Below are 22,298 nucleotides of genomic sequence, written 5' to 3' on the forward strand. Positions count from 1 at the left end.
CAGGACAGGGCCAAGCTGGCCACTGTTATTCTGGCAAAGTGTTTGAAAGGTTGGGGTAGATCAATCCCAAGACTTCAGTGATTTTTAGAAAGCCCTTTATTTTTTTTTTTTTTTTTTTTGTCTCAAGGCTTATAAAAACTGTTACCCAAAGCGTTTTAAAACTTTACATATGTACAATATGAGAAATAAATTATGTTTTTAAGTCATACAAAAACCACAATATACAAACAGGGCTTTGAAAGCACTCTGAGTATGGCACGGTGAGAAGTCAGAGACCAAAGGCTCTTTTTTTTTTTTTTTTTTTTTTTTTTTTTCTGCATTAAAGGAAAAAAAAAAATCTCCAACTGTGCTTGCTTTGGTTGGATTGAATCACAGAATAATTTGGGTTGGAAGGGACCTCTAAAGGCCACCCAGTCCAACCCCCTGCAGTCAGCAGGGACACCCTCACCTAGATCAGGGTGCTCAGAACCTCCTCAAGCTTTGAATATCTCAGATATTCTCCTGAAGCTCAGCAAGAGAACTGCAGACCTCAGAAGGACTTGCTAAGTCTTCACAACTCAGTCCACCATCTGGCAACACTGTTAATTTGAGCTTGGCTTTCTGCCTGCCAACAGTTTCAGAGTAGTTACACCAATTCTCCTTCCAGAAAGAAAAAAATAAAATAAAATAAACCCACAATAATCTGCTTCACCCCTGACAAGGTCCACTCTGCTGCAGCAAACAAGGCAGTTGGAAAGATGTCAAACAGGGTGCAAAGCCAAGCTCATCTGGCAGCAGGGAATCCAGCCAGGCCATGGTGGCAAGGAGGGTAGGATGGTGTCCAGCTCAGATAAATACTTGTCACACAAATTAAAAAAAAAATAAAAAATAAGGTCTTAATGACACATTGGCACCACAGCAGCATCTGGACAGAGGTGAACGTGTTCTCAGTAGTTCCAAGGAGCTGGTGCAGGATGCTCCATCACCTTCCTCCTCTCCTCCAGTCAGAAGAGCAGCTTTGCTTCTTCTGAAGAGCTCAACCCATGGCAGAGGACAGTGAGGGGGGAGCAAGGAGCAGCTGCCACCCCTCAACCTGCACTTTCTTTTGCCCCAGGTACAAGGAGGACAGAGTGCTACCTTCTGAGGTCACAGATTTTGGTAGCAGTCAGCTACAGAACAGCTTATTTTTAAGGTAAGCAAAGGACAACTCGAAGAGAAGTGGCACTGTGCTTCTTCCCACCCCTCCCCTCAACCACCCCTCACATTCAACCTGGGCTCTTCTCTTCTCCCCACAGTGCTGCTGGGACCCACAGGAGCTCCTAGGCTTAAGTGCTGATGTTTATCTTGGCAGCTCTGCTCCCAGCACTCTGATGGGCACTTGGGCTGCTTTATCTTCTCAACTCCACTGGCAGGCAGACCAGAAGATCATTGCTGAGGTTTAGATCCTTGAAGATCTCATCTGGAGTCCTGGTGAAGGGGAGCAGGGCAGGAAATGCAGTGTGTAACAGGTCAAGGTAAGGTTGGATGCACCAATCAGGCTCCTTGGGGAAGGGAGAAGGGAGTTTTTTTAGTTATTCTAAGTCTAGGACCACAGTCCTACAAATGCTCCTCAGGGTCTTCCAGCTGATCCAGGATGGTTTGTCCTGAAGAGCTATTTGTTTTAAGTGCTACCAAGCCAGATTTTGTGCCAGAGCATCTTGCCACTTGCATTTTCAGTCTTCATGCATCTCTAGGCTGCTCAGTTGTGAGACTTTAGAGAAGTCTTCAGAGTGAATTTGAGACAGATCTGGGGGAAAAAAAAAACAAAAAACAAACACACAAAACAAACAAAACAGGTTATATGCAGCAGTTAAGAGAAGTCACAAATAATTCCTAAGAAACTCCAGGCCACCAAGAACATGTTTAGAGAGTGTTTTTTGATGGTTTCTTCTGTCAAAGCAGCATTTTGCTCAGTAGCTACTCAGTGAGAACCTGGAGCAGACATCATGCCCACCATCAGCCTGCAAACAGAAATCCCAGCTCTCAGCCTGCTTGGGTCCACTCAGGATGGACAGATGTCTGCAGACTCAGTCTCCAGGGAGAACTAGAATTTTCCAGGGACTTGGCAGAGCTGAGCAGCAAAAGAATTTTTTTATCTTTAGGAGGAAGCTCAGATCTGCTCCTCCACCTCCTGCCAAAGCCCTACTCCACAGGTATAGCAGGAAACAGTTGTGTTTTATGGGGGTTCACAGAGCAGTGTATCCAAACAACTTTTTATTGGACCTGCAGGACCATTTACCTGATCTTGCAAGCCCAGCAGGAAGTTTTTTTGGCCCAGGGTTTTTCATTCACATTTTTTCTCCCTTGCTACTGGATTGAACCCAGCGTGCTGGTTTCTGCCAAAGCTGGAACAGTCCCAGAGCTCAGGCTCAGAAACTGGAGCTGCCACCCAAGAAGGTCACACAGAGCACAACTTCCACCTTGGCTTTGCTAGCCCTGACAAGCATTTTGTCTCTGGATTAAGAGCCACAAAGCTCTAGGTTTACAAACTGACATTTAAGAGAGGCCAAAAGGTTGGGCTTCTTCGGAAGGAGGTGATGGTTTAGTCAGCTGAGCAAAGCTTCACTCAAAACATCACCAGGGGCAGTCTGAAGCAATCAGAAACTCTCATTACTGGAAGTCAGGCTCCAAGGACTGATCTGAAGTGGTTGGGAAGTTCCCCAGAGGGTTAAGCAGGGCAACGTGCTGAGTTTGGACACTCTTGGACCAAAAGAGATGAGCAGAGCTGGAGATGAAGAGGGAGGAGTCAGCCCTGGAACACCCTTGGCAAGTCCTCAGCTGCTGTAGCTGAGCTCAGACTTGAATCAAGAGGTTTCTTGGCAGCTCCAGACCTTTCCCCAGGCTGAAAGGATCTTTGAGGACAATCCCTGGACTCCCAGCTCCCCCTTGTTTTACAGGGCACTTAACAGATGCCTCCAACTACCTCTCCACTAGTGCACAGATTTTGGGTGTTGGTAGCACCTCATTTTTAGCAAATACCCTGGTGGCAAGCAAATGGGGTCTTTAGGCTCAGGGATTGTGTTACACCAGTTTGGTGCTAAGTATGTCAAGCTACAGGGTGACAAACAGATCAGAAGTGAGGATAATATCACCTGGTTAGTGAGACTTAAGGCACACATGAACATTAAGTCTAGTAGCTGGAGATCTTAGGCTAGAATTTATCCATTTTTTAAAAAAGTTAAAGTGATTCCAGGAGTCTAAATAAAAAATTAAAACTGGGTCCACAACCCCAGGAATAAGATAGCTGATTTCCCCTTACCTCTTATGCCAGTCCTCTGTGCACTTGACAAACCAGAGCTCTTTACCAGGAGCTATACTGGTGAGCTGGAGATCCTCCACACAGAAAGCAAACCTAGGAAAAGCAATCAGAAGTCAAGAGAAGGTATTCTTTGTTTCCAGGAGCAATAAATAATGTGGCATATGGACTGCAATCAAGTTGGTGGGTTTAAGTCCTCCCTGTGGAGCACATTAGGCTGTTGAGCAGCTGGTTTATCTCCTACTTTAATATTTTTGGGGGGGATCTTTGCTTCTCCTACCCCTGCATTTCAGAGGATGCAGAAATTAGGATGCCAAAACCTGGCAGATGGTAAGAGAGGCTTATTTAGAGCTCTGAGAAAGGTGGGAAGTTATCAGTATCTACTCCTGAGCTCCTACAGATCTGGGTTACCTTCAGAAAAACATGAACAGAAGATTTGGGACCCTGGGGCTCCACACTTGGCACTTTTCCAGCTCCTTGGTTGCTCAGGCAGCTTTCTTATCACCAGGACCTCAGAAGGAGTAATCTAGTGTTTAAGGAGTTGGTGTCACCGTGTCACCAGTTGTGGTTTGAGGTCGAGCTGGTTGTGCCAGATCACATAACAGCCGTGCCCACTGATGTGTCACTCTTTTGGGCTCTGTCACTGCTTTAACCCTTCAGGTACCATCCAAACCATCTTGAAGTCAGCTAATTTAGCTCCCAGGGGCAGGCAGGGAAGTGCCAGAGGAGCTAAATAAAGCAAAATGCTGTCCCCAAATGTCCTCAGCAGTGACTGGCTTTGCTTCAAGCCCAGTAGCCCACCCCCCAAACACCATGAGGAAGCACTGAAAATGAAAAGGCAGTTCAGGCTCCTAACTAACTTCAAACTCCTCATTTTTCTGAGCATTTCTCCTTTGGGTTGAGGTTCCAAGGAGCCCAGCCCAATTCCTACCTCTGTTGTGTTTCCCCAGATTTCACCCGGATGCGTCTGATGTGCAGCTCCTGGGGAGACTTCACAGGCCTGTACCAGTAGCTCTTCAGCTCCTTCCATAATTCATACCATGACTGAGAGGTTCCCTCCCAGGTGAGTTTGATTTTTAAAAGTTCACCCATGTCCTCTTCTGTATAAACCAGGAAGGTGTTAGTTGCATTTAGGCCAATTTGATCGAGCCTGAAAGACAAAGGAGGGAGAATCAACATTTCTGCGTCATGGAACCAGGCCAGGTGCTCCTTCATTCCATGCAAGGAGATAAACAGAACCCTTTGGAGCTTATCAAGTGCTCCGTGGTCAACTGCCACCTCTTAATTACTGATGACACTCAAGAAAGTCAGTTTGGATAGCTGGGGCCATACAGTGCATCCTGTAGCTGGCTCAGCCAGCCTTCCATAGCTCCAAGGTGAAATCCATGCTTTGTGTTCCCTTTGGGAGGAGGGGAAAGGAAGCCAGCAATGCCTCCAGAGATAGGGGTGCTTCTAGATTTTAACCAGATGATAGAGGGGAAAAGTAAAAATACTTCAGCAGTGAGCTCTGAAGCTAATATGGAGAGGACTGGGGACACCAAATTGCTCTCTCAGCAATAAATCATAATTAAGTTATTCAAAGGGCTGTTTTGAATGGTGGTGGAGGGAGGCTGCTGAGCTCAAGTAGTGTTAGCAGAGGAAAAAAAAAAAAGAGTGGTGCCACCTTGTCTGGTCCCTTAGGTGAGGTGAACACAGCACCACAACTTACATTTCTAGAGCAAGAGGTTCAGAATCTCCATTGGTGCCATGAAGGGTGACAGAGAAAGTGGGGTCAGCCTCTCCCAAGCTCTTGTAGCTGAAGACATGCATTTTCATCTGGTAATGGTAGACTGGAAAGAAGGAGAGCACAGGTGGAATCAGCTTTGCCAAGAGACAACAAAGGCTTGATCCTCAGGTACTGAGATGTCAGGGCTCCCATTTCCTGCCCTTATTAATTAGGGAGGTGACAACTGGACAACAGCAGGGCCACACTGGGGAGGGCTCCCACACCTTACACTGCTCTAAGGCTGGGGAGATTTGCAAGCAGGACATGTAAAAACCACACTTCCATCCAAAAGGCAGAATGTCCTTAAGGTCAAAATCACAGAATTCCAGACTTAAGTGACCTGAAAAACCACCCATTCCCACCCCCTTTCCATGGGCAGGGACACCTCCCACCAGCCCAGGTTGCTCCAAGCCCCATCCAACCTGACCTGAGACACTGCCAGGGATGGGGCAGCCACAGCTTCTCTGGGAAACCTGGCACAGGGGCTCAGCACCCTCAAATTCAACAATTTCTTCCTAAGATCTGATACAAATCTCCCCTCTTCCAGTTTAAAACCCTTCCCCCTCATCCCATCCCTCCATGTTCTCATCCCCAGTCCCTCCCCAGCTTTCCTGGAGCCCCTTCAGGCACTGGAAGGTGCTCTAAGGTCTCCCTGCAGCCTTCTCTTCTCCAGGCTGAACACCCCCAACTCACCACCCTCCCAGCAAAGCCTTCATTCCTAAGATCTCATCTCCATCACCCCTCTTCCAGCTCAAAACCACCCCACTGATTTTTCAGGGAGCAAGGAGCCACGAGAACCCCCAAGGACAACCCCGCAGCCAGCTCCGGGTGACACACCGCTGCCTGGAGGTGACACCACCTCTCCCACCTCTCTGCCTTCCCCAAAAGTGACTTTGGGAGCCTACTTTTACAGCTCCAGCAGAGAGGGCAGAGCTTACCTTTGAAGGGCATGTCAGCTCTGGTTTTTAGGTACATTTTGCTGTTCCTTCTGTTCCGGGTCTTGCGGGCGTTGTAGCCGATGCCGTTGCAGCGGTTCTTGCGGCAGCTCAGACAAATCCCCTTCTTGAAGCGACTGGAATCAGTGCACTGGAAGGCAAAGCTCTGCTTGTCCTGGTTCACCAAGGAGTCCACAAAAAGGTGCACGGATCTCTCGTGTTCACATTTCACAACTTCCCCAATGGCTAAAGAAGCAGAGGTGAAAAGAGGAGAGGTTTTTGTTTAGCACGCCGGCAGATGGGAGCGAGCCGCAGGTTTTTAGAGCCCAAAATGATCTGAGGGTGGCCCAACTGGAATGGTTTTTAAACAGCAGCAATGCAAGAAGATGCTTCAAGACTTCTCATTTTCCCTGCTGAGACCTCACCTGCAGTACTGGGTCCAGCTCTGGAGCCCCCAACTCAAAAAGGATAATGGAGCTCTTGGAACGTGTCCAGAGGAGGCCAGAAAAATGCTCAGAGAGCTGCAGCACCTCTGAAGTCTTAAAGGTGAGATTATTTCTTATATTTGTGCTGTGTAATTGAAGACTTTGGGCTGTGAAATGAATACTTTAGTGAGATGCTCAGTCCCTGCCATCAAATTTCAAGGTGATTGCAAAATTTCAATTTAACAGGCTGAGAGAGTTGGGGTTGTTCAGGCTGGAGAAGAGAAGGCTGCAGGGAGACCTTAGAGCACCTTCCAGTGCCTGAAGGGGCTCCAGGAAAGCTGGGGAGGGACTGGGGACAAGGGCAGGGAGGGATGGGATGAGGGGGAAGGGTTTCAAGATGAAAGAGGAGGAAATTGTTGAATGTGAGGGTGCTGAGCCCCTGTGCCAGGTTTCCCAGAGAAGCTGTGGCTGCCCCATCCCTGGCAGTGTCTCAGGTCAGGTTGGATGGGGCTTGGAGCAACCTGGGCTGGTGGGAGGTGTCCCTGCCCATGGAAAGGGGTTGGAATGAGATGATCTTGAAGATCCCTTCCAACCCAAACCAGTCTGGGATTCTGTGATCTGTGGAGCACTCAGGCTCTAGACCCAACCTTTCCAACAGAGTCACTCTGGGGTGTGTTCAGGCAACATTTTTTTCAGATGCTGAGGGGACACAATGGGTTTGGAAAGTGGATGAGCTTTAAGGTCCCTTCCAACCCAAACCATTCTATGCCTCTATGATTCATTTAGTGTCTACTACAAAAAAAAAATAAAAGATGTAAAGAGGATTCTAGAGCCAGCAGTATAATGACCACTGTTTACAATCAGTTGTTAAGGAGCAAGAACATTCTACTTCAGGTCTAGTTTCTAGCAACTAACAGTTGCAGTTTCAAGGAAAGGCAGTTTCAAAGTTAAAAAAAAAAAATAGTTTCTTCTGCCCTTGTAAATCAGACCAACCCCCAGCTTCAACCCAAGTCTCTGTGTGGAGTCTGCCCTGAGCAGAGGCAAAGCAAGGGGTGAGAACTTACTGCCATAAGCAATTGCTCCCAGGACATCACTTAATCCACAGCCAGGCTGGAAGTCTCCCCCGTTGGGGTAGATGTCAACGTGTCCCACAGGCATCTGGATCCCAATGCTAACACCCAGTGTTTCCCTGGTGTAGGTGTGCAGGACATCCACAAAGTTGGCATCATCAGGGGACAGGCGCCTGCTGGGGTCCACTCCTTCAAACATGGGGCCAGCTGGATCCAAGCCTGGTGGTAGAGACAGATTCCAGGTAAGAAACTGGATTATTCCATGCAGAACATAGCCAGGAGCTACCAGCCCTCACAACCCAGGCAGTCCCTGCTTCACTGAAGATGCTGTCCCCTAAGATGTATCCCACTGAGGGACCAAAAAACAGATGTCCCACACCCCTTTTGGTGCAAAACAACCCAGTGGGAGCACCAGTTTGCTGCACAGGGATGGTCTCAGCTTGCCTGCTGGAAGCAATGGGTCTGTGTAGATGTCCTAAGACCAGCAGAGGTCAAGCACCCCTCAGAGACTGTCAGAAATGCTGTCCTGGCAACATTTCACCTATTTCCAGACTGGACATATGGAGGGATTAATCCAAGTTGAAGCAGCAGCCAGGTCATCCCTGCATCTGAGATCCCATGGTGGGTTTGGGATGTTCTGTTCAACCTCTGAACCTCCCCCCCAAGCTGAAACTTTGCTCCTGAAGCATTCCCCAATTTGTTTTTTTTGTTTTTTTTTTTTTTTTTTCCTTGCTTCACCAAATACAGATTTTTACTGCTAAAATTCTGAGGAATTCCCCCCCACACACACTTGATGCAACCCCTTGTACCATGCCCTAAGTTCTCATGGGTTGAATCCAGCTTTCCTCTGGAGTCAGAGCTTTCTTTTCAAGATGTTTTCAGAATGAGGGGGGGGTGGGTTTGTTGGTCTTTTTTTTGACCAAGCATCCCCCATAGGACAGATTGCACCCAAGAGCTCTCACTTCATTAATTTATGAGCTCTCATGACCAAACCAGTATCACTCAGAGTGATTTGCCTAGGAAGAGCTTGACCTGGACATTATTTTAAATTAAATTTGGGTTCAAAACTACTCCAGGACAGGTTCTCCTCTTAAAGGCTTTTCACTGAAACCCCTGCAAAATTTGGGCTTCAAAATTAAAATACTTTCTCATTTGAAGAGACCCACGTTCCCCACAGGTAGGAAACATCATTTCTGACTGAGAAAAGCCAAACCAACACCAGAGGAAGTGGAGCCTCTTTGGGGAAACTCTCTGCTGCCAAGGAAAGGTAAGAGAGATGGCTTCAAAAGCCACTTGCCTGTAATTCTGCCAATTGTCCCATGGACATGGTTACCAGCAAAGCCAGCAACGTGGGCACCCAGGCTGTACCCAATCAGGTGGACATTCTCCAGCTGGAAGTGTGGGTTCTCCTGCAAGGAGAAAAAAAAAAAAATATAGGATTATCTTCCCCCTTGTCCTTGAGGGCATCTGCTTTTATCCAGGACTGTAAGGTATCCAATTCTAAGAAGAGATCAGAGGGAAGGGGGCAGGCAGGCAAGTTTTGTTCTTTATTCCATCCAGACAAGTCCAAATTAAATGGTTTGGATGGCACTTGTGGCTTTTCCCCAGCCACACTACTCAGCTCCCCAGCCCAATTACAATATTCTTTATTTAAACACCATCTGGAGCAGCCTTTCCCCAGGGAGCTGCCAACAGAGCTCTGCCTGTGGCCTCAAGTGCCAAGTGGAGCACCATGGGCTTTTCCTTCCCCTTCTCTTGCCAAGCTTGCTATGAATGCCCAAGTTGTGAGTTCAGGCTGCTCAGACAGGAGGAAGGGCTCCAAATTTGAAAGTCTACTTCACCATCACACTGAGGAGCCACATCTCCAGGGAAAAATTGGATTGCATATTAAGAAAAATTTATTTACTGAAAGAGTGGGGAAGCACTGGCCCAGGCTGCCCAGGGCAGGGCTGGAGTCCCCATCATTCCTGGAGGGATTTCCAAGCCCTGGAGATGTGGTGCTGAGGGCCATGGGGCAGGGGTGGCCTTGGCAGGGCTGGGTTAAGGGTTGGAGTTGATGCTCTCCAAGGTTTTTTTCCAAGCCCAAGGATTGTGTGACTCTCTGCAGCCCCTGATGAGATCCCTCCAAGTGTAACTGTGCTCAGAGCCACTCCAGACCCACGTGCAGAGGCTGCAGAGCTCAGGGTGGCACAGCAAGCTCAGGACCCCCATGGGGACAGGTGGCATCTCCTGACCCTACACTGACCCTTTAGGGGAGGTTTAGGTTGGAGCTGGGGAGCAATTTCTCCCTGGAAAGGGTTGGCAGGGCCTGGAGTCCCCAACATTCCTGGAGGGATCTCAAATCCATGGCCCAGCTCCTGACTGGGTGACAGGGTGGCTGATGGCCATGGGAGCTGGAGGTGTGAAATAAAGAGAGAGAAAGAGCTGGGGAAGGGTCTGGAGCAGAAGTCTGCCCAGGAGCAGCTGAGGGAGCTGGGGGTGTTGATCCTGGAGCAAAGGAGGCTGAGGGGAGAGCTTCTGGCTCTCTGCAACCCCCTGAGAGGAGGTTGGAGCCAGGGGGGGTCGGGCTCTGCTCCCAAGGAAGAAGGGATGGGAGAAGAGGAATTGAGCTGGAGGTTTAGATTGGAGCTTGGGAAGAATTTCTCCCTGGCAAGGGTTGTCAGGGCCTGGCCCAGGCTGCCCAGGGCAGGGCTGGAGTCCCCATCATTCCTGGAGGGATTTCCAAGCCCTGGAGATGTGGTGCTGAGGGACATGGGGCAGTGCTGGGTTAAGGGTTGGAGTTGATGTCCTTCAAGGGTTTTCCAACCAAAAATAAAATCTTTAAATGGGACTCATAGCACCTGCTCATGCTGGGTTTGTGTTCCCACCTTGATGGTGCTGGGTTGATCTTGGAGATCTTAATGATTTTTTATTCTATGAAAGAGCCTCAGCACTTGCTCAGTGGAGGCCCCACCTTCCCCAGCAAGCCTGGGGGGTTGGATTACAGCAGGGCTTCAGTGCTGGCGTGGCCTCCCTCCCCTTGTGCAACAATCCCTGGTGGATAATGCCAACAACCTGGAAGCCAGGTTACCTGCAACCAGTCCAGCAGCCTGGCAATGCTCCTTCCAACCACCCGGGTGTTGTTGACAGCATCAGTGTAGAGCTGGTGGGCAAGAGGCAGCCAGTCCACCACCACCACGTTGGCATCCTTCTCCCTCTCCTGAAGAGCAGACACCAAGCTGCCCAGCCAGGTTTCAAACATGCCACTCATCTGAAAAGAGGTTCAGGTGTTGAGTTCCCAAATCACACATTCCCCCCCCTCCTCCCACCTCACTCCAGTTCAGCTATTTGCATCCCATTTACATATTTTGCCCCAGCTGGATGCTGCTCCTCTGAGAGCCCCATTTCATTCTCAGCCCTGCTCTGCTGGAGTAAGAAAAACAGGTTTGGGGGAGCTCTGGGTGTCATTACTGCTTCACCTTTCAAGGTAGGAGGGAGAGGCATTTATCCCCTGCCACCTTATCCCTCTCTTTCTCCAGGGGTTCAGAAATTCTGATGGATTGCAGAATTATTTCCCTGGGCCTGGCACTGCCCTTTGCATTAGCCCTGAGAGGGCTGATATATCCCCTCCTGTGCTACTCTCTCAGCCCTAATCACATGCAGAAAAAGAAAAGTTTGATAAAAGTCTCTCTCTGCCCTCAGTTTCTTTATCAAGGAGACCAAGCAGCAGGAAAACGCTGTGGGCACCCACCTAAAGTGACAAAGTCTGCAATGTCTGCAAAGTCTGCACAGACCCAGTGCCACCTGCAGTTAGAGGATCATGGAATAGGTTGGAAGACACCTTCAAGATCATCCATTGGGATCTTAAAGATCCTTTTGTTCCAACCCCTTTCCACGGGCAGGGATATCTCCCACCAGCCCAGGGTGCTCCAAGCCCACATCCCAAGTGCCCTTCACCAGGGTCCTGTGTGACAGCTCTGAACTGACCTTGAGCAGCTGGGAAGGAGCTGGGGGAGTTCATCAAGTCCTTAAGTAGGACCCTCTCTGCCCCTGGGACACCAGGAAACCCCCCTAAAGAGCCACAGGGCTCCAAACATGTCCCCATTCCCACATATTCCATGTGGGATGCTGGGAGGGCTGGAGCAGCTCTGGAGCCAGGGGAGAGAGTTGGGGTTGTTCAGGCTGGAGAAGAGAAGGCTGCAGGGAGACCTTAGAGCACCTTCCAGTGCCTGAAGGGGCTCCAGGAAAGCTGGGGAGGGACTGGGGACAAGGGCAGGGAGGGATGGGATGAGGGGGAAGGGTTTGAAACTTAAGGAGGGGAGACTGAGGTGAGATCTTAGGAGGAAATTCTTTGGTGTGAGTCTCAAAAGGATTCACAAATCCACCTTTACCCAAGGGTTCAAATCAAGCTCATATTCCAGCCTGGAGAAGAGGAGGCTCCCAGGTGAGCTCAGAGCAACCTCCCAATATCTGAAGGGGCTCCAAGAAAGCTGGGGGAGGGCTTTGGACACGGGGGGGTAGGGAGAGGACAAGGGAAATGGGTTAAAACTTGGAGAGAAAGGGGAGATTGAGGTTGGAGATGAGGAGGAAATTGTTGAATTTGAGGGTGCTGAGCCCCTGTGCCAGGTTTCCCAGAGAAGCTGTGGCTGCCCCATCCCTGGCAGTGTCTCAGGTCAGGTTGGATGGGGCTTGGAGCAACCTGGGCTGGTGGGAGGTGTCCCTGCCCATGGAAAGGGGGTGGGAATGGATGAGTTTCGGGTCCCTTTTAGGGCAGTTCGCTCTGTCCAAGCATCCCCTGGATCCTCCCCGGACTTCCCCGTACTCACAGTCCAGCCGTGGATGATGAAGAAGGTCTTGGCAGTCAGGTTGAACTTGCAATCCTCCAGCCCTTCCCGGTGCCCGATGGTGAGCGGACACCCATCCTCCTCGGCGTGTGGCGAGGAGCGGAGGCTGAACCTCACCTGGGGTTTGGGTGCCGGCGGCACAGGCTCGTCCCGCCTCTCCGCCACGGGGGGGGTAGGGGCGGCATCTGCAAAACCCAAGGGAGGAGGAGGAGGAGGAGGAGAAGGAAGGGTGAGCTGAGCCAGAGGAGAACCTCCTGGACCAAACCCCGGTACCGGTATCGCCACCACCCTTCCCCTCAGCCCGTGCCCACCTCCTGCCGGCAACGCGGCCACCGCCACCAGGCAGCAGCAGCTCACGCTGATGAAGAGCAAGAGGATGAACCTCCTCATGGCGCGGAGGGACAGGAGCAGGGACAGCAAGGGGGACAGGAGCGGTAACAGAGGGACAGGAGCGGGGACAGAGGGACAGGAGCGGGGACAGAGGGACTGGGACCGCTCAGCGCGGCGGGGAGGACGCGGGGCCCCTTTAAGGAGCGCGGAGGGGGCGTGGCCAGTGGCCCGATGGGGCGTGGTCTGTCCGGAGCGAGGCCGCCATTGGTCACACCCTCCGCTGACGTCACGGGAGGACTTTGAATGGAAGGGAGGGCGGGAGGGCGGGGCGGGGCGGGGCGCGGTCACGCGGGGGGGCGGGGGCGCCGCGCGAGAGCCCCCCCCGGGGGGGCTCGGGGGGAGGGGGCGGGGGGGACACCCGGGGGGTCCCCACGGAGCTGTCACATTCGGGGGACACACATAGGGGGGGCTGAGCCTTGGGGGTCCCTAGGGATGGGGGGGACACGTGGAGGGGGAGGGAGGTTAGGGGGTCCCCAGATCTGTCACCCTAGAAGGACATGGGGGGGGGCTGAGCCCCGGGAGGAGAGGGATAAATCTGGAGGGGGGGTTGAGTTTAGGGGGTCCCCAGATCTGTCACCTTGGGGGGACATGGGGGTGTCTGAGCCCTGGGGGGGGACTATGGGGGGAGTGTCTGAGCCTTGGGGGTCCCTAGGGCTGGGGGGGACACGTGGAGGGGGAGGGAGTTTAGGGGGTCCCCAGATCCGTCACCCTGGGGGGACATGGGGGGGGGGAGTCTGAGCCCCGGGGGTCCCCCAGGTGACAGCCCTTGGGGGGAGGAATAAGCTGGAAGGGGGGGGGTGGCATTTAGGGGGTCCCCAGATCTGTCACCCTAGAGGGACATGGGGGGGGGCGGAGCCCCGGGAGGAGAGGGATAAATTGGGAGGGGGGGGTTGAGTTTAGGGGGTCCCCATACTTGTCACTAAGGGGGGTGAGTTTAGGGGGTCCCCACATCTGTAAGCTGGGGGGACACAGGGGGGTCTGAGCCCCGGGGGAAGAGGATAAATTGGGAGGGGGGGTTGATTTTAGGGGGTCCCCAGATCCGTCACCCTGGGGGGACATGGGGGGGAGTCTGAGCCCCGGGGGTCCCTAAGGTGACAGCCCTTGGGTGGGGGGATAAGCTGGGAAAAGCTGGGAATGGGGGTTGAGTTTAGGGGGTCCCCAGATCTGTCACTCTGAGGGGGGGACACGTAGGCTGAGCCCTGGGGGTCCCTAGGGCTGGAGGGGACACATGGAGGGGGAGGGAGTTTAGGGGGTCTCCAGATCTGTCACCCTCGGGGTACAAGGGGGGGGGGGGCTGAACCCCGGGAGGAGAGGGATAAATCTGGAGGGGGAGTTGAGTTTAGGGGGTCCCCATACTTGTCACTAAGGGGGTTGAGTTTAGGGGGTCCCCAGATCTGTAACCCTAGAGGGACACGTGGGGGGCTGAGCCCCGGGAGGAGAGGGATAAATTGGGAGGGGGGAGTGAGTTTAGGGGGTCCCCAGATCTGTCACCCTGGGGGGACATGGGGGTGTCTGAGCCCTGGGGGGGGACTATGGGGGGAGTGTCTGAGCCTTGGGGGTCCCTATGGCTGGGGGGGACACGTGGAGGGGGAGGGAGTTTAGGGGGTCCCCAGATCTATCACCCTGGGGGGACATGGGGGGGGGAGTCTGAGCCCCGGGGGTCCCCCAGGTGACAGCCCTTGGGGGGAGGAATAAGCTGGAAGGGGGGGGGTGGCATTTAGGGGGTCCCCAGATCTGTCACCCTAGAGGGACATGGGGGGGGGCGGAGCCCCGGGAGGAGAGGGATAAATTGGGAGGGGGGGGGTTGAGTTTGGGGGGTCCCCATACTTGTCACTAAAGGGGGTGAGTTTAGGGGGTCCCCACATCTGTAAGCTGGGGGGACACAGGGGGGTCTGAGCCCCGGGGGAAGAGGATAAATTGGGAGGGGGGGTTGATTTTAGGGCGTCCCCAGATTTGTCATTAAGGGGGGGTGAGTTTAGGGGGTCCCCAGATCTGTCACCCTGGGGGGACATGGGGGGGAGTCTGAGCCCCGGGGGTCCCCCAGGTGACAGCCCTTGGGGGGAGGAATAAGCTGGAAGGGGGGGGGGGGCATTTAGGGGGTCCCCAGATCTGTCACCCTAGAGGGACATGGGAGGGGGGGGGGCTGAGCCCCGGGGGTCCCCCAGGTGACAGCCCTTGGGGGGGAGGGATAAGTTAGAAGGGGGGGTTGAGTTCAGGGGGTCCCCAGATTTGTCATTAAGGGGGGGGTGAGTTTAGGGGGTCCCTAGATCTGTCACCTGGGGGAGCATGGGGGGGTCTGAGCCCTGGGGGGTCCCTAGGGCTGGAGGGGACACGTGGAGGGGGGGGAGTTTAGGGGGTCCCCAGATCTGTCACCCTCGGGGTACATGGGGGGGAGTCTGAGCCCCGGGAGGAGAGGGATAAATCTGGAGGGGGGGTTGAGTTTAGGGGGTCCCCATACTTGTCACTAAGGGGGGTGAGTTTAGGGGGTCCCCAGCACTGTTACCCCAAGGGCAGGGGGCTTTAAAGGGGGTGGGTGAGCCCTGAGGGTCCCCAGTGCTTTCCGCCTGGAGGTTGTGGGGGGGTGAACCCCAGGGGTCCCCAATGATGTGACCCTGGGGGGGCCACTGGAGGGTGGGTGAGCCCCAGGCTGCCACCCTAAGGTGTCAAAGTGGGGTGGGTGAGCCCCAGGGGTCCCCAGTGGTGTTACCATGGGAGGAGACATTGGGGAGGGGGGGTCCCCAGTGCTGTTCCCAAAATTCCCATGCCCACCACCCTGAGGGGGAGGCTGTTGGTCCCACTGCCCCCCTGGGGACCCTCGTTCTGTGCTGGTTGGGGTGCTCATGGGCTATTGGTGCCTCCTGAAGCTTTGCAAAGAGTTTTGAACCCCCTGATGTAAAATATTGACCTTTTGTTCCCCTTTTTTCTTGCTTATGGTTTTATCACTTGCTGATTGCTAAGAAGATATTTTATTTCGTTGCTGTCCCCTCAAACAGTCTGGGTGGGAAGGGACCTTTCAAGGGCATCCAGACCAACCCCTGGGACATCTCCAACTGGATCAGGTTGCTCAGAGCCCTGGAATGGTTCCAGGGATGGGGCATGTGGTGTAAGGAGAAGAAGTGATGCTTCAGGATGTGGGGCTTTCCTGATCTCTTTTTTTTTTTTTTTTTTTCCCCTTGTTTATTCTTGCAGAATCAAAAAAGGTGGAGGTGGATGATGGGCAGAGCTGAGGAGAAGAGCAAAGCCCCAAACCAGTCAGCAGCAAGGAAAATGATGGGAAACTGAACCTGACTTTCCAGCAGCACCTTCCCAGAACTCTGAGGTGGTTCCCTATGAGCCTTGATCAACCCCACTGCCTCCTGACCCCATGTGGGTTGGGGTTGGGTGAGAGCCTTGGTTGGGAGCTGGGTGCTGCCTTCCAGTGCCTGAAGGGGCTCCAGGAAAGATGGGGAGGGACTGGGGACAAGGGCAGGGAGGGATGGGATGAGGGGAAAAGGTTGCAAGAGGAAGGAGGAGGGATTGAGATGAGATCTTGGGAAGAAATTGTTGAATTTGAGGGTGCTGAGCCCCTGTGCCAGGTTTCCCAGAGAAGCTGTGGCTGCCCCATCCCTGGCAGTGTCTCAGGTCAGGTTGGATGGGGCTTGGAGCAACCTGGGCTGGTGGGAGGTGTCCCTGACCATGGAAAGGGGGTGGGAATGGAGGAGCTTTGAGGTCCCTTCCAACCAAAACCAGGCTGTGACTCTGTGATTTTTTTTCATTTTTAAAAGGCAAAAACGACTCCTGAAATAAAATCTGTGAAACTGAGTAATTTTTGGACATGTGGATTAAAAAGTTGGACTTTTGACAAGGGCATGGAGTTACAGGATGAGGGGAATGACTTTAACCTTGAAGAGGGGAGATTGAGATTAAACAATGGGAAGAAATTGTTGAATTTGAGGGTGCTGAGACACTGGCACAGGTTGTCCAAGGAAGTTGTGGCTGCCCCATCCCTGGCAGTGTCTCAGGTCAGGTTGGATGGGGCTTGGAGCAACCTGGGCTGGTGGGAGGTGTCCCTGCCCATGGAAAGGGGGTGGGAATGGAGGAGCTTTAAGGTCCCTTCTAACCCAAACCAATTTGGGATTCTAGGATTCAATGCCACCTCTGCTCCTGGAGCATCCCAACAGCAGTGACCTAAAAAAAAAAAGATAAGGATGGAGGTTTCTCTTCTCCCCAGGAGCAGTGGGAAGAGCTTAGCAACAGCCAGGGTGAAGTTCATCCAAATAATTCCAGGCTGCTTTGGCCAGAGAGGTGATGATCATCCAGGGAGATGCTCAGGAGCTGTTGAGATGGGCATTGTGTCAAGGCAAGGGGAGCAGCTCTGCACTGACCTCTCTGTAACCTGGTGGAAAAGAAGATTCCCACCCAGAACTGCTTGGAAAATCCCACTTCATTAAGCCTGATCTTCTGAAGGAGAAATTCCTGGGGTTTGCTTAGTTTGGTTTTTTTTCCCTGGGGAAGATTTCATGGCTCCCCAGTGGCATTTCTGGATGTTGTAATAAGTAATAAATAATCAAGCAGGGTAAAAGGGATGATACTGGAACATAATGATATTTGAACATAAAATAGATGATATTTTGATATTTACAGCATGTGGAGGGATGGATGCTGGGGAGGCTTCATCCCAGCTGCTGGTGTGATCAGGACAGTGCCCAGGGAGACAGAAGCTGTTCTTGGACACCTCTTTCTGGCTGTCTCCTTCTCTCCAGCCCCACTGTGATGTCCTCAAGAACTCAGGTCAGCCCAAAAGCAGAAGAGGAATGTTTCTGAATTTGTATTTTCATAGGAAACAGAAAATCCTGGGATCTGATGGCCCCCTCAGCTGCAGTCCCAAGCTCTTTGCAGCTGGGTGGCTTAGGCCAAGGCTGTGTCCTCTTCAGCACCAAACCTGGGGAGTCAGAGCAGAGCTGGGGAGGCAGAAAGGATGTGGAAGGAGCTCAGCTTTTCTCTCTGTAGCCAAAAAGAAAAGTCAGGATGATGTGTAAATGTATACACCAAAAATATTTCAAGGTCTGGAGTCTGCTGGCCATCCTGGGAAGGATTAACCAGGTTTTGCAGGAGCAGCATTTAATTTGAGAGGTTGCCAGCTCCCTGCATCCAGCAGCAAGACTTTGAGTGCCTTTTCCAACATCTCAGACCTGGGTTATGGGCAGGGTCTTCTTCTGCAGGAGCTCAGCAGCTCTGACACCAGGAGCCTTTTGTAAAGCTTTTCATGCTTCTATTTCCCTGCCCTGGAAATGAGCATCCTGACACCTCCTCTCCTTGCAGAAAAGGAGGAGTGTCCCAGCCCACGGAAGAGCTGAGCATCAAGGCAAAAACCCTTTGGCAAAACCTCTTCCAAGACCTGCAGAGGTAGAATCATTCTGGTGGGAGCATCTCTGGAGATCACCAGGAAAAGAAAAAGCCCAACCCCACATGTGGGGTTTGTGGGGTCCTTGTTAAGCAAGGGCACAACAAGGGGCCAAGGATGCTCCTTTGCAGGAGCCAAAGGTGGATTTCATTGCTTTGGGTCAGGTGTTTGGTGCCAGGGAGCTTTTATCACTCCTCTGCAAATTTTAAATCCCACGTTCAGAAACCTGAGAGTGTTTTACACACCCTCTGTTCTTCCAGCCTGGTTTTTCTCTTATTTTCATTCTTATGAAAGAAGGAGGAGGATTTGCAGGATAGGAGGAGGAGTGGAGAGAGAGGAAGTGTTTTTTTTTTTAAGTTATAAAACAGTTTTTCTTTTCAATTATAAAACACAGCCCAGGCTGTAGAATTTAATGGGATTTGTCTCCATTTCCCTCTTGGCTCCTTCTGCCTAATTTGTTTCTGAGATGATGGGGGAGCAGGAATAGAGAACAAACCAGGAGAGGGAAGGGCTGCTTGGACATCAGCACCCTTGGGGTGCACCCAGGTGGAACAAAAGCCCTGGGAGAACCCCCCAGCATGGAATGGGGGTATGGATGTCTGCATCCCAAGGCTCTGCTGTCCTGGAGAGGCAGGACATCCCTTTCCTTGCATCACCCCATGCCTGCTAAGCCCAGGACTTCTTGGTTTGTCACAGGTCCCATCACACCAGTGATTAGTTTATTACTTTCTGCTTGCCAAGCATCTCTGGATGGGTTTTGCTCTGTGAGAATCAAAAAAAAAAAAAAAAAAAAGGGAAAAAAAGGGGGAATAAAAGAAAGAAAAAACCCAAACCATTTTTGCTTGCCAGCCAGATGGAGTCTCTCCTCCCTTCCTCAGCTTTCCAAACCCAGCTTTTCAGAGCAGCCTCTCTACCCAACAGGCTGCAGAGGACCAAAAGATGATTTGGTGAGGGTGAGGCTGCTCAGCACCAGGTTACAAAATCAGCTCCCATGCCTGGGTGGCACTACCCACTCCTGAGAGCCCCCTCCCCTGTGGTGGCTGTAACCCCCTCTCCTGCCTCTAAGCTGATTTCTTAGGCTGCCACGTTCAAGTCCCACATCCCCATGGGATTTAGATGTAGTAAAAATGACTCTGGGTGGGTGGGTGAGGTGGGGGGAAGAGAAATAAATGGCAGCCAGGGAGCCAACTAAACTGTCTGCCTATTAATGGTCCTGTTAGTTGCAAATTTACTTTACCACAAAGCCCCCAGCATGTAATCCTTCAATGAATGCCTTTGATTGTGAGAGAATATTTACAGCTGACCCTGCCAGCAGCCTGCAAACCTGCCCTGGGCCTCCTGTCCCAAATTAAATCCCCTGGCATCTGTTCCCTGGGTTCTTATCAAGCACATGCTCTGCTCCGGGCAGTGCTTGGGCTGCAGCACCGGAGCCTTGAGGAATAAATCCTCACATTCCTGGGGAAATGTTAATTCTCCTGAATGTTGTCACCCAGGGAGGAACAGTTACACTTTGTACCTGCCTCTGGGCATCACCATCCCCCCCTAGGGAGCTTTCCAGAAGGCTTTGATCCCCCTTTCCCCAGAGCAGCTCCCTGCACCAAACTCTTCCCGGCCACACTTTCTTGGGCCATTTTCCCAGACCTGCCTGAGCATCACCAAATGATTTTTAGGATGCTTTGTATCTAATTCCCCCCCTGTGCCTTCCCTTAGTTCCCCAGGTTGCTCCAGACTGAATAATTTTCCTTGCAGGGACCTTCAGGTGCTCTGCCCCCACCTCCAGCCCCCAGCAGAGCTGCAACCTCAGCGCGTCCCCACGCTGCTTCCCTGCCTCCCAGCAGCCAAGTGGAATTTCTTTGTCATTCCCAGCACGTCCCACGGGACGTGAGATGGATCCGGGCTGCTCAGCTGCTTTGTGTTGGACAGAGGACCCAGTGATGGGTGGTGGGCCTGCTCCATCCTCTCTGCAGACAAGGGTGGCTTTAGGTCTGTGCCGAGGGCTGACGCCTCTTTTCTCCCTTCTCGAGGTTTTTACCCAAAAGTTCAGGCTTTGCCATCCAGGCTGTCTGAATTCTGGGCATGTTTGGGCTTGAACGTGGACTTGGAGCCAAGCCCACTGGCACTGCAGAGGTGAGGTGGGTGGTCAGGGTGTTTTTTTTTTTTGGGGGGGGGGGGAATGTTTGCTTCTGCTCTTTCCTCTGGTCTTGGTTTGGTGGGGGATCAGGGAAGCATCTCTGAAGTTTGTGAGACACAAGTTTGTCACTTGACCTTTCAGGTGGTGGAGGATGAGCCTCCAGCAGCTCTCCTGCAGCCAACAAAAAGAAAAGATTAAAAAAAAAAAAAACCCATAAATTCCTCACACCCCTTCCCTGCTCTTTTGGAAGCAGAGTCTGGAGCTGCTGGAGAGTCCAGAGAGGGGCTTGGGGGGGGGTGGGTGTGTGTCTGTGTGATTGTTTGATTTAGGGATTTCTTAAAGTGCTTATTCTTCACATGCCTTTTTTTCAGGTCTGCAGGAATGCTTGGGCCGGGTCTGGATGTGGTAGCACCACCAGTGAGCTGTACTCAACACTCCATGGGTTTCAAGAGGAAACAGTAAGAACAGGCAGAGCAGGCAGCAGCTCTGTCTTTGGGCTCCTTCCCACTAATTAGCAGCTCAAAGATCTTGCAAGTTGGCATTTTGGTGGAATAATTAGTAAGCTGACATCTCTTCTTTCTCTGAAAGCTAAACCCCAACTAAACCCCAAGCCACCCACCTCCAGCTTGATTCTCAACACTCCTCAATCCACTTGAAATTTCATCTCAGTGGCATTCAGGCTTTTTCCCAAACCTGGAAATCTGGATGGACCCTGAAATGAGGAAACACTGAGCACATCACTCAGCTCCCCAGGGATGACAGGAAAGAAATTGAGTTATTTTTTAAGACTGATTAATTAATTACTTAGGAATTATTGCTGCTTTGCACACAAGCTTTACAGCTCCAAATCCCAGATAATTCTTTCTTGCTGGGCAGTGTCAGGGCAGACAGCTCGTGCACGTTCTTCCCCTTGCTACTGATGGATTTTTTTAATTTATTTTGGGGTTTTTTATAGCTTTTTTGCATGGTTTTTTTTTTTGCATTTTACATTGTTTGTTGTGGTGGGAGATCCTCTGACAGTGTTTGACCAGGGGACACACAAAAAGGGGAAATCAACCTTTCAAATTTCAACCACAAGCAGAGACTTGTGGGGTTTTGGTCAGGAAAAGTGGGACAAGCAATTTGGGGCAGAGAGAGAAACAGCAGGAGATGGTGCTGGGTAACATCAGGGTTGGAATCATTTGTTCTCCCAGGTGGATTCCCCAGTTCTGCTGAGTCTGCAGTCTCAGCTCAATGGGGTGCTGAGATGTCTCTTATAAAAAATAGCATTAAAAGAGTTGGACCAGAGGACCCTGAGGTCCCTTCCAGCCTGACATGCTCTGATTCTGAGATTCCCTGATCCCCCAGCACCCTGCTTTTCATTCACCCTCTCCTTGCACCCTTCACTTTCTCAATTCTGAGCAGGGTGCAGAACTGAGATCTGCCTGAGACAAGGGGAAGCCTCAAACCATCCCTGGAGATCTCCACAGCCTCTTCAGGTGTTGCTTTTGCTTCTAGTGGCAATATTGCTGATTTCCTCTGTCCCTAACTGAATTTGAGAAGCCACCAGTTCTCCCATCCCTGAAACCACTCTCATTCCTTGATGTCTCAAAGGAAAGGGCATCTCTCCCATCCCTTTGCAGCATGTGCAGTGTGAAGATGGGAAGGACTGAGAACCCCCTGGGGATTCTGGTCCCCCCCTGAGCTCTGCATCACCCTCTGGCCATTTATTCCTGAGTGCTTAAATTCTCTTTCTGGAGCATTTTGGATTTCCTTAGGAGGACTCAGCAGCTCTGTAATTCATGAAGAAAATCTCAGGGCATTTCTTGGTGCTTTGTGCTCGTGTTCCTGCCTGGGATGTACAGACAGTGCTGATATTCATCTTGGGAACTCCCAGTCCAAGGACAGCCAGGCAGAAAGACTGAGGTCAGGGCAGAGGGAAAACAAGAGGGTTTTTCTGAGCAGGTTGTGCTTGGCACAGCAAGGCTGGGATTTTTTAGGCAGGGCGTGAAGCATCCCCACATGCTGCAGGTCCAGCTCCTGACTGGGTGACAGGGTGGCTGATGGCCATGGGAGCTGGAGGTGTGAAATAAAGAGAGAGAAAGAGCTGGGGAAGGGTCTGG

At 51.8% G+C, this 22,298-nt stretch overlaps 1 protein-coding gene and 1 long non-coding RNA gene across 3 annotated transcripts; one reads left to right on the forward strand and one right to left on the reverse strand.

Moving 5' to 3' along the window:
• Window positions 1-78: 78 nt before the first annotated feature.
• LOC139789725 (endothelial lipase-like) lies at window positions 79-12,715 on the reverse strand. The gene is made up of 10 exons (XM_071730730.1): window positions 12,604-12,715; window positions 12,275-12,477; window positions 10,540-10,719; window positions 8,767-8,878; window positions 7,464-7,688; window positions 5,978-6,220; window positions 4,983-5,103; window positions 4,206-4,424; window positions 3,278-3,370; window positions 79-1,765 (listed from the first exon to the last, which is right to left on the reverse strand). Exons 1-10 carry the CDS (start codon window positions 12,680-12,682, stop codon window positions 1,744-1,746), a joined length of 1,497 nt encoding a protein of 498 aa, XP_071586831.1. The 5' UTR covers window positions 12,683-12,715; the 3' UTR covers window positions 79-1,743.
• Window positions 7,630-21,431, forward strand: LOC139789726 (uncharacterized). 2 transcript variants are annotated; one of them, XR_011723240.1, is made up of 5 exons: window positions 7,630-7,711; window positions 8,647-8,736; window positions 15,872-16,001; window positions 17,306-20,192; window positions 20,568-21,431. It is a non-coding gene; the product is annotated as an uncharacterized lncRNA (long non-coding RNA). The 2 variants fall into 2 exon arrangements; XR_011723241.1 differs by having other exon boundaries at window positions 17,306-20,048.
• Window positions 21,432-22,298: the final 867 nt, after the last annotated feature.

This window comes from Heliangelus exortis, chromosome Z, assembly GCF_036169615.1.
Source record: "Heliangelus exortis chromosome Z, bHelExo1.hap1, whole genome shotgun sequence".
NCBI classification, from domain to species: domain Eukaryota; kingdom Metazoa; phylum Chordata; class Aves; order Apodiformes; family Trochilidae; genus Heliangelus; species Heliangelus exortis.

Excerpts from the sequence above, each read along its gene's own strand:
- LOC139789725 (XM_071730730.1), bottom strand. The coding sequence starts at position 12,682 with ATGAGGAGGTTCATCCTCTTGCTCTTCATCAGCGTGAGCTGCTGCTGC. Across the intron at positions 12,478-12,603 it reads GGCCGCGTTGCCGGCAGGAG|ATGCCGCCCCTACCCCCCCC; the intron begins GTGGGCACGGGC and ends TGGGTTTTGCAG. Across the intron at positions 10,720-12,274 it reads TCATCATCCACGGCTGGACT|ATGAGTGGCATGTTTGAAAC; the intron begins GTGAGTACGGGG and ends ACCTCTTTTCAG.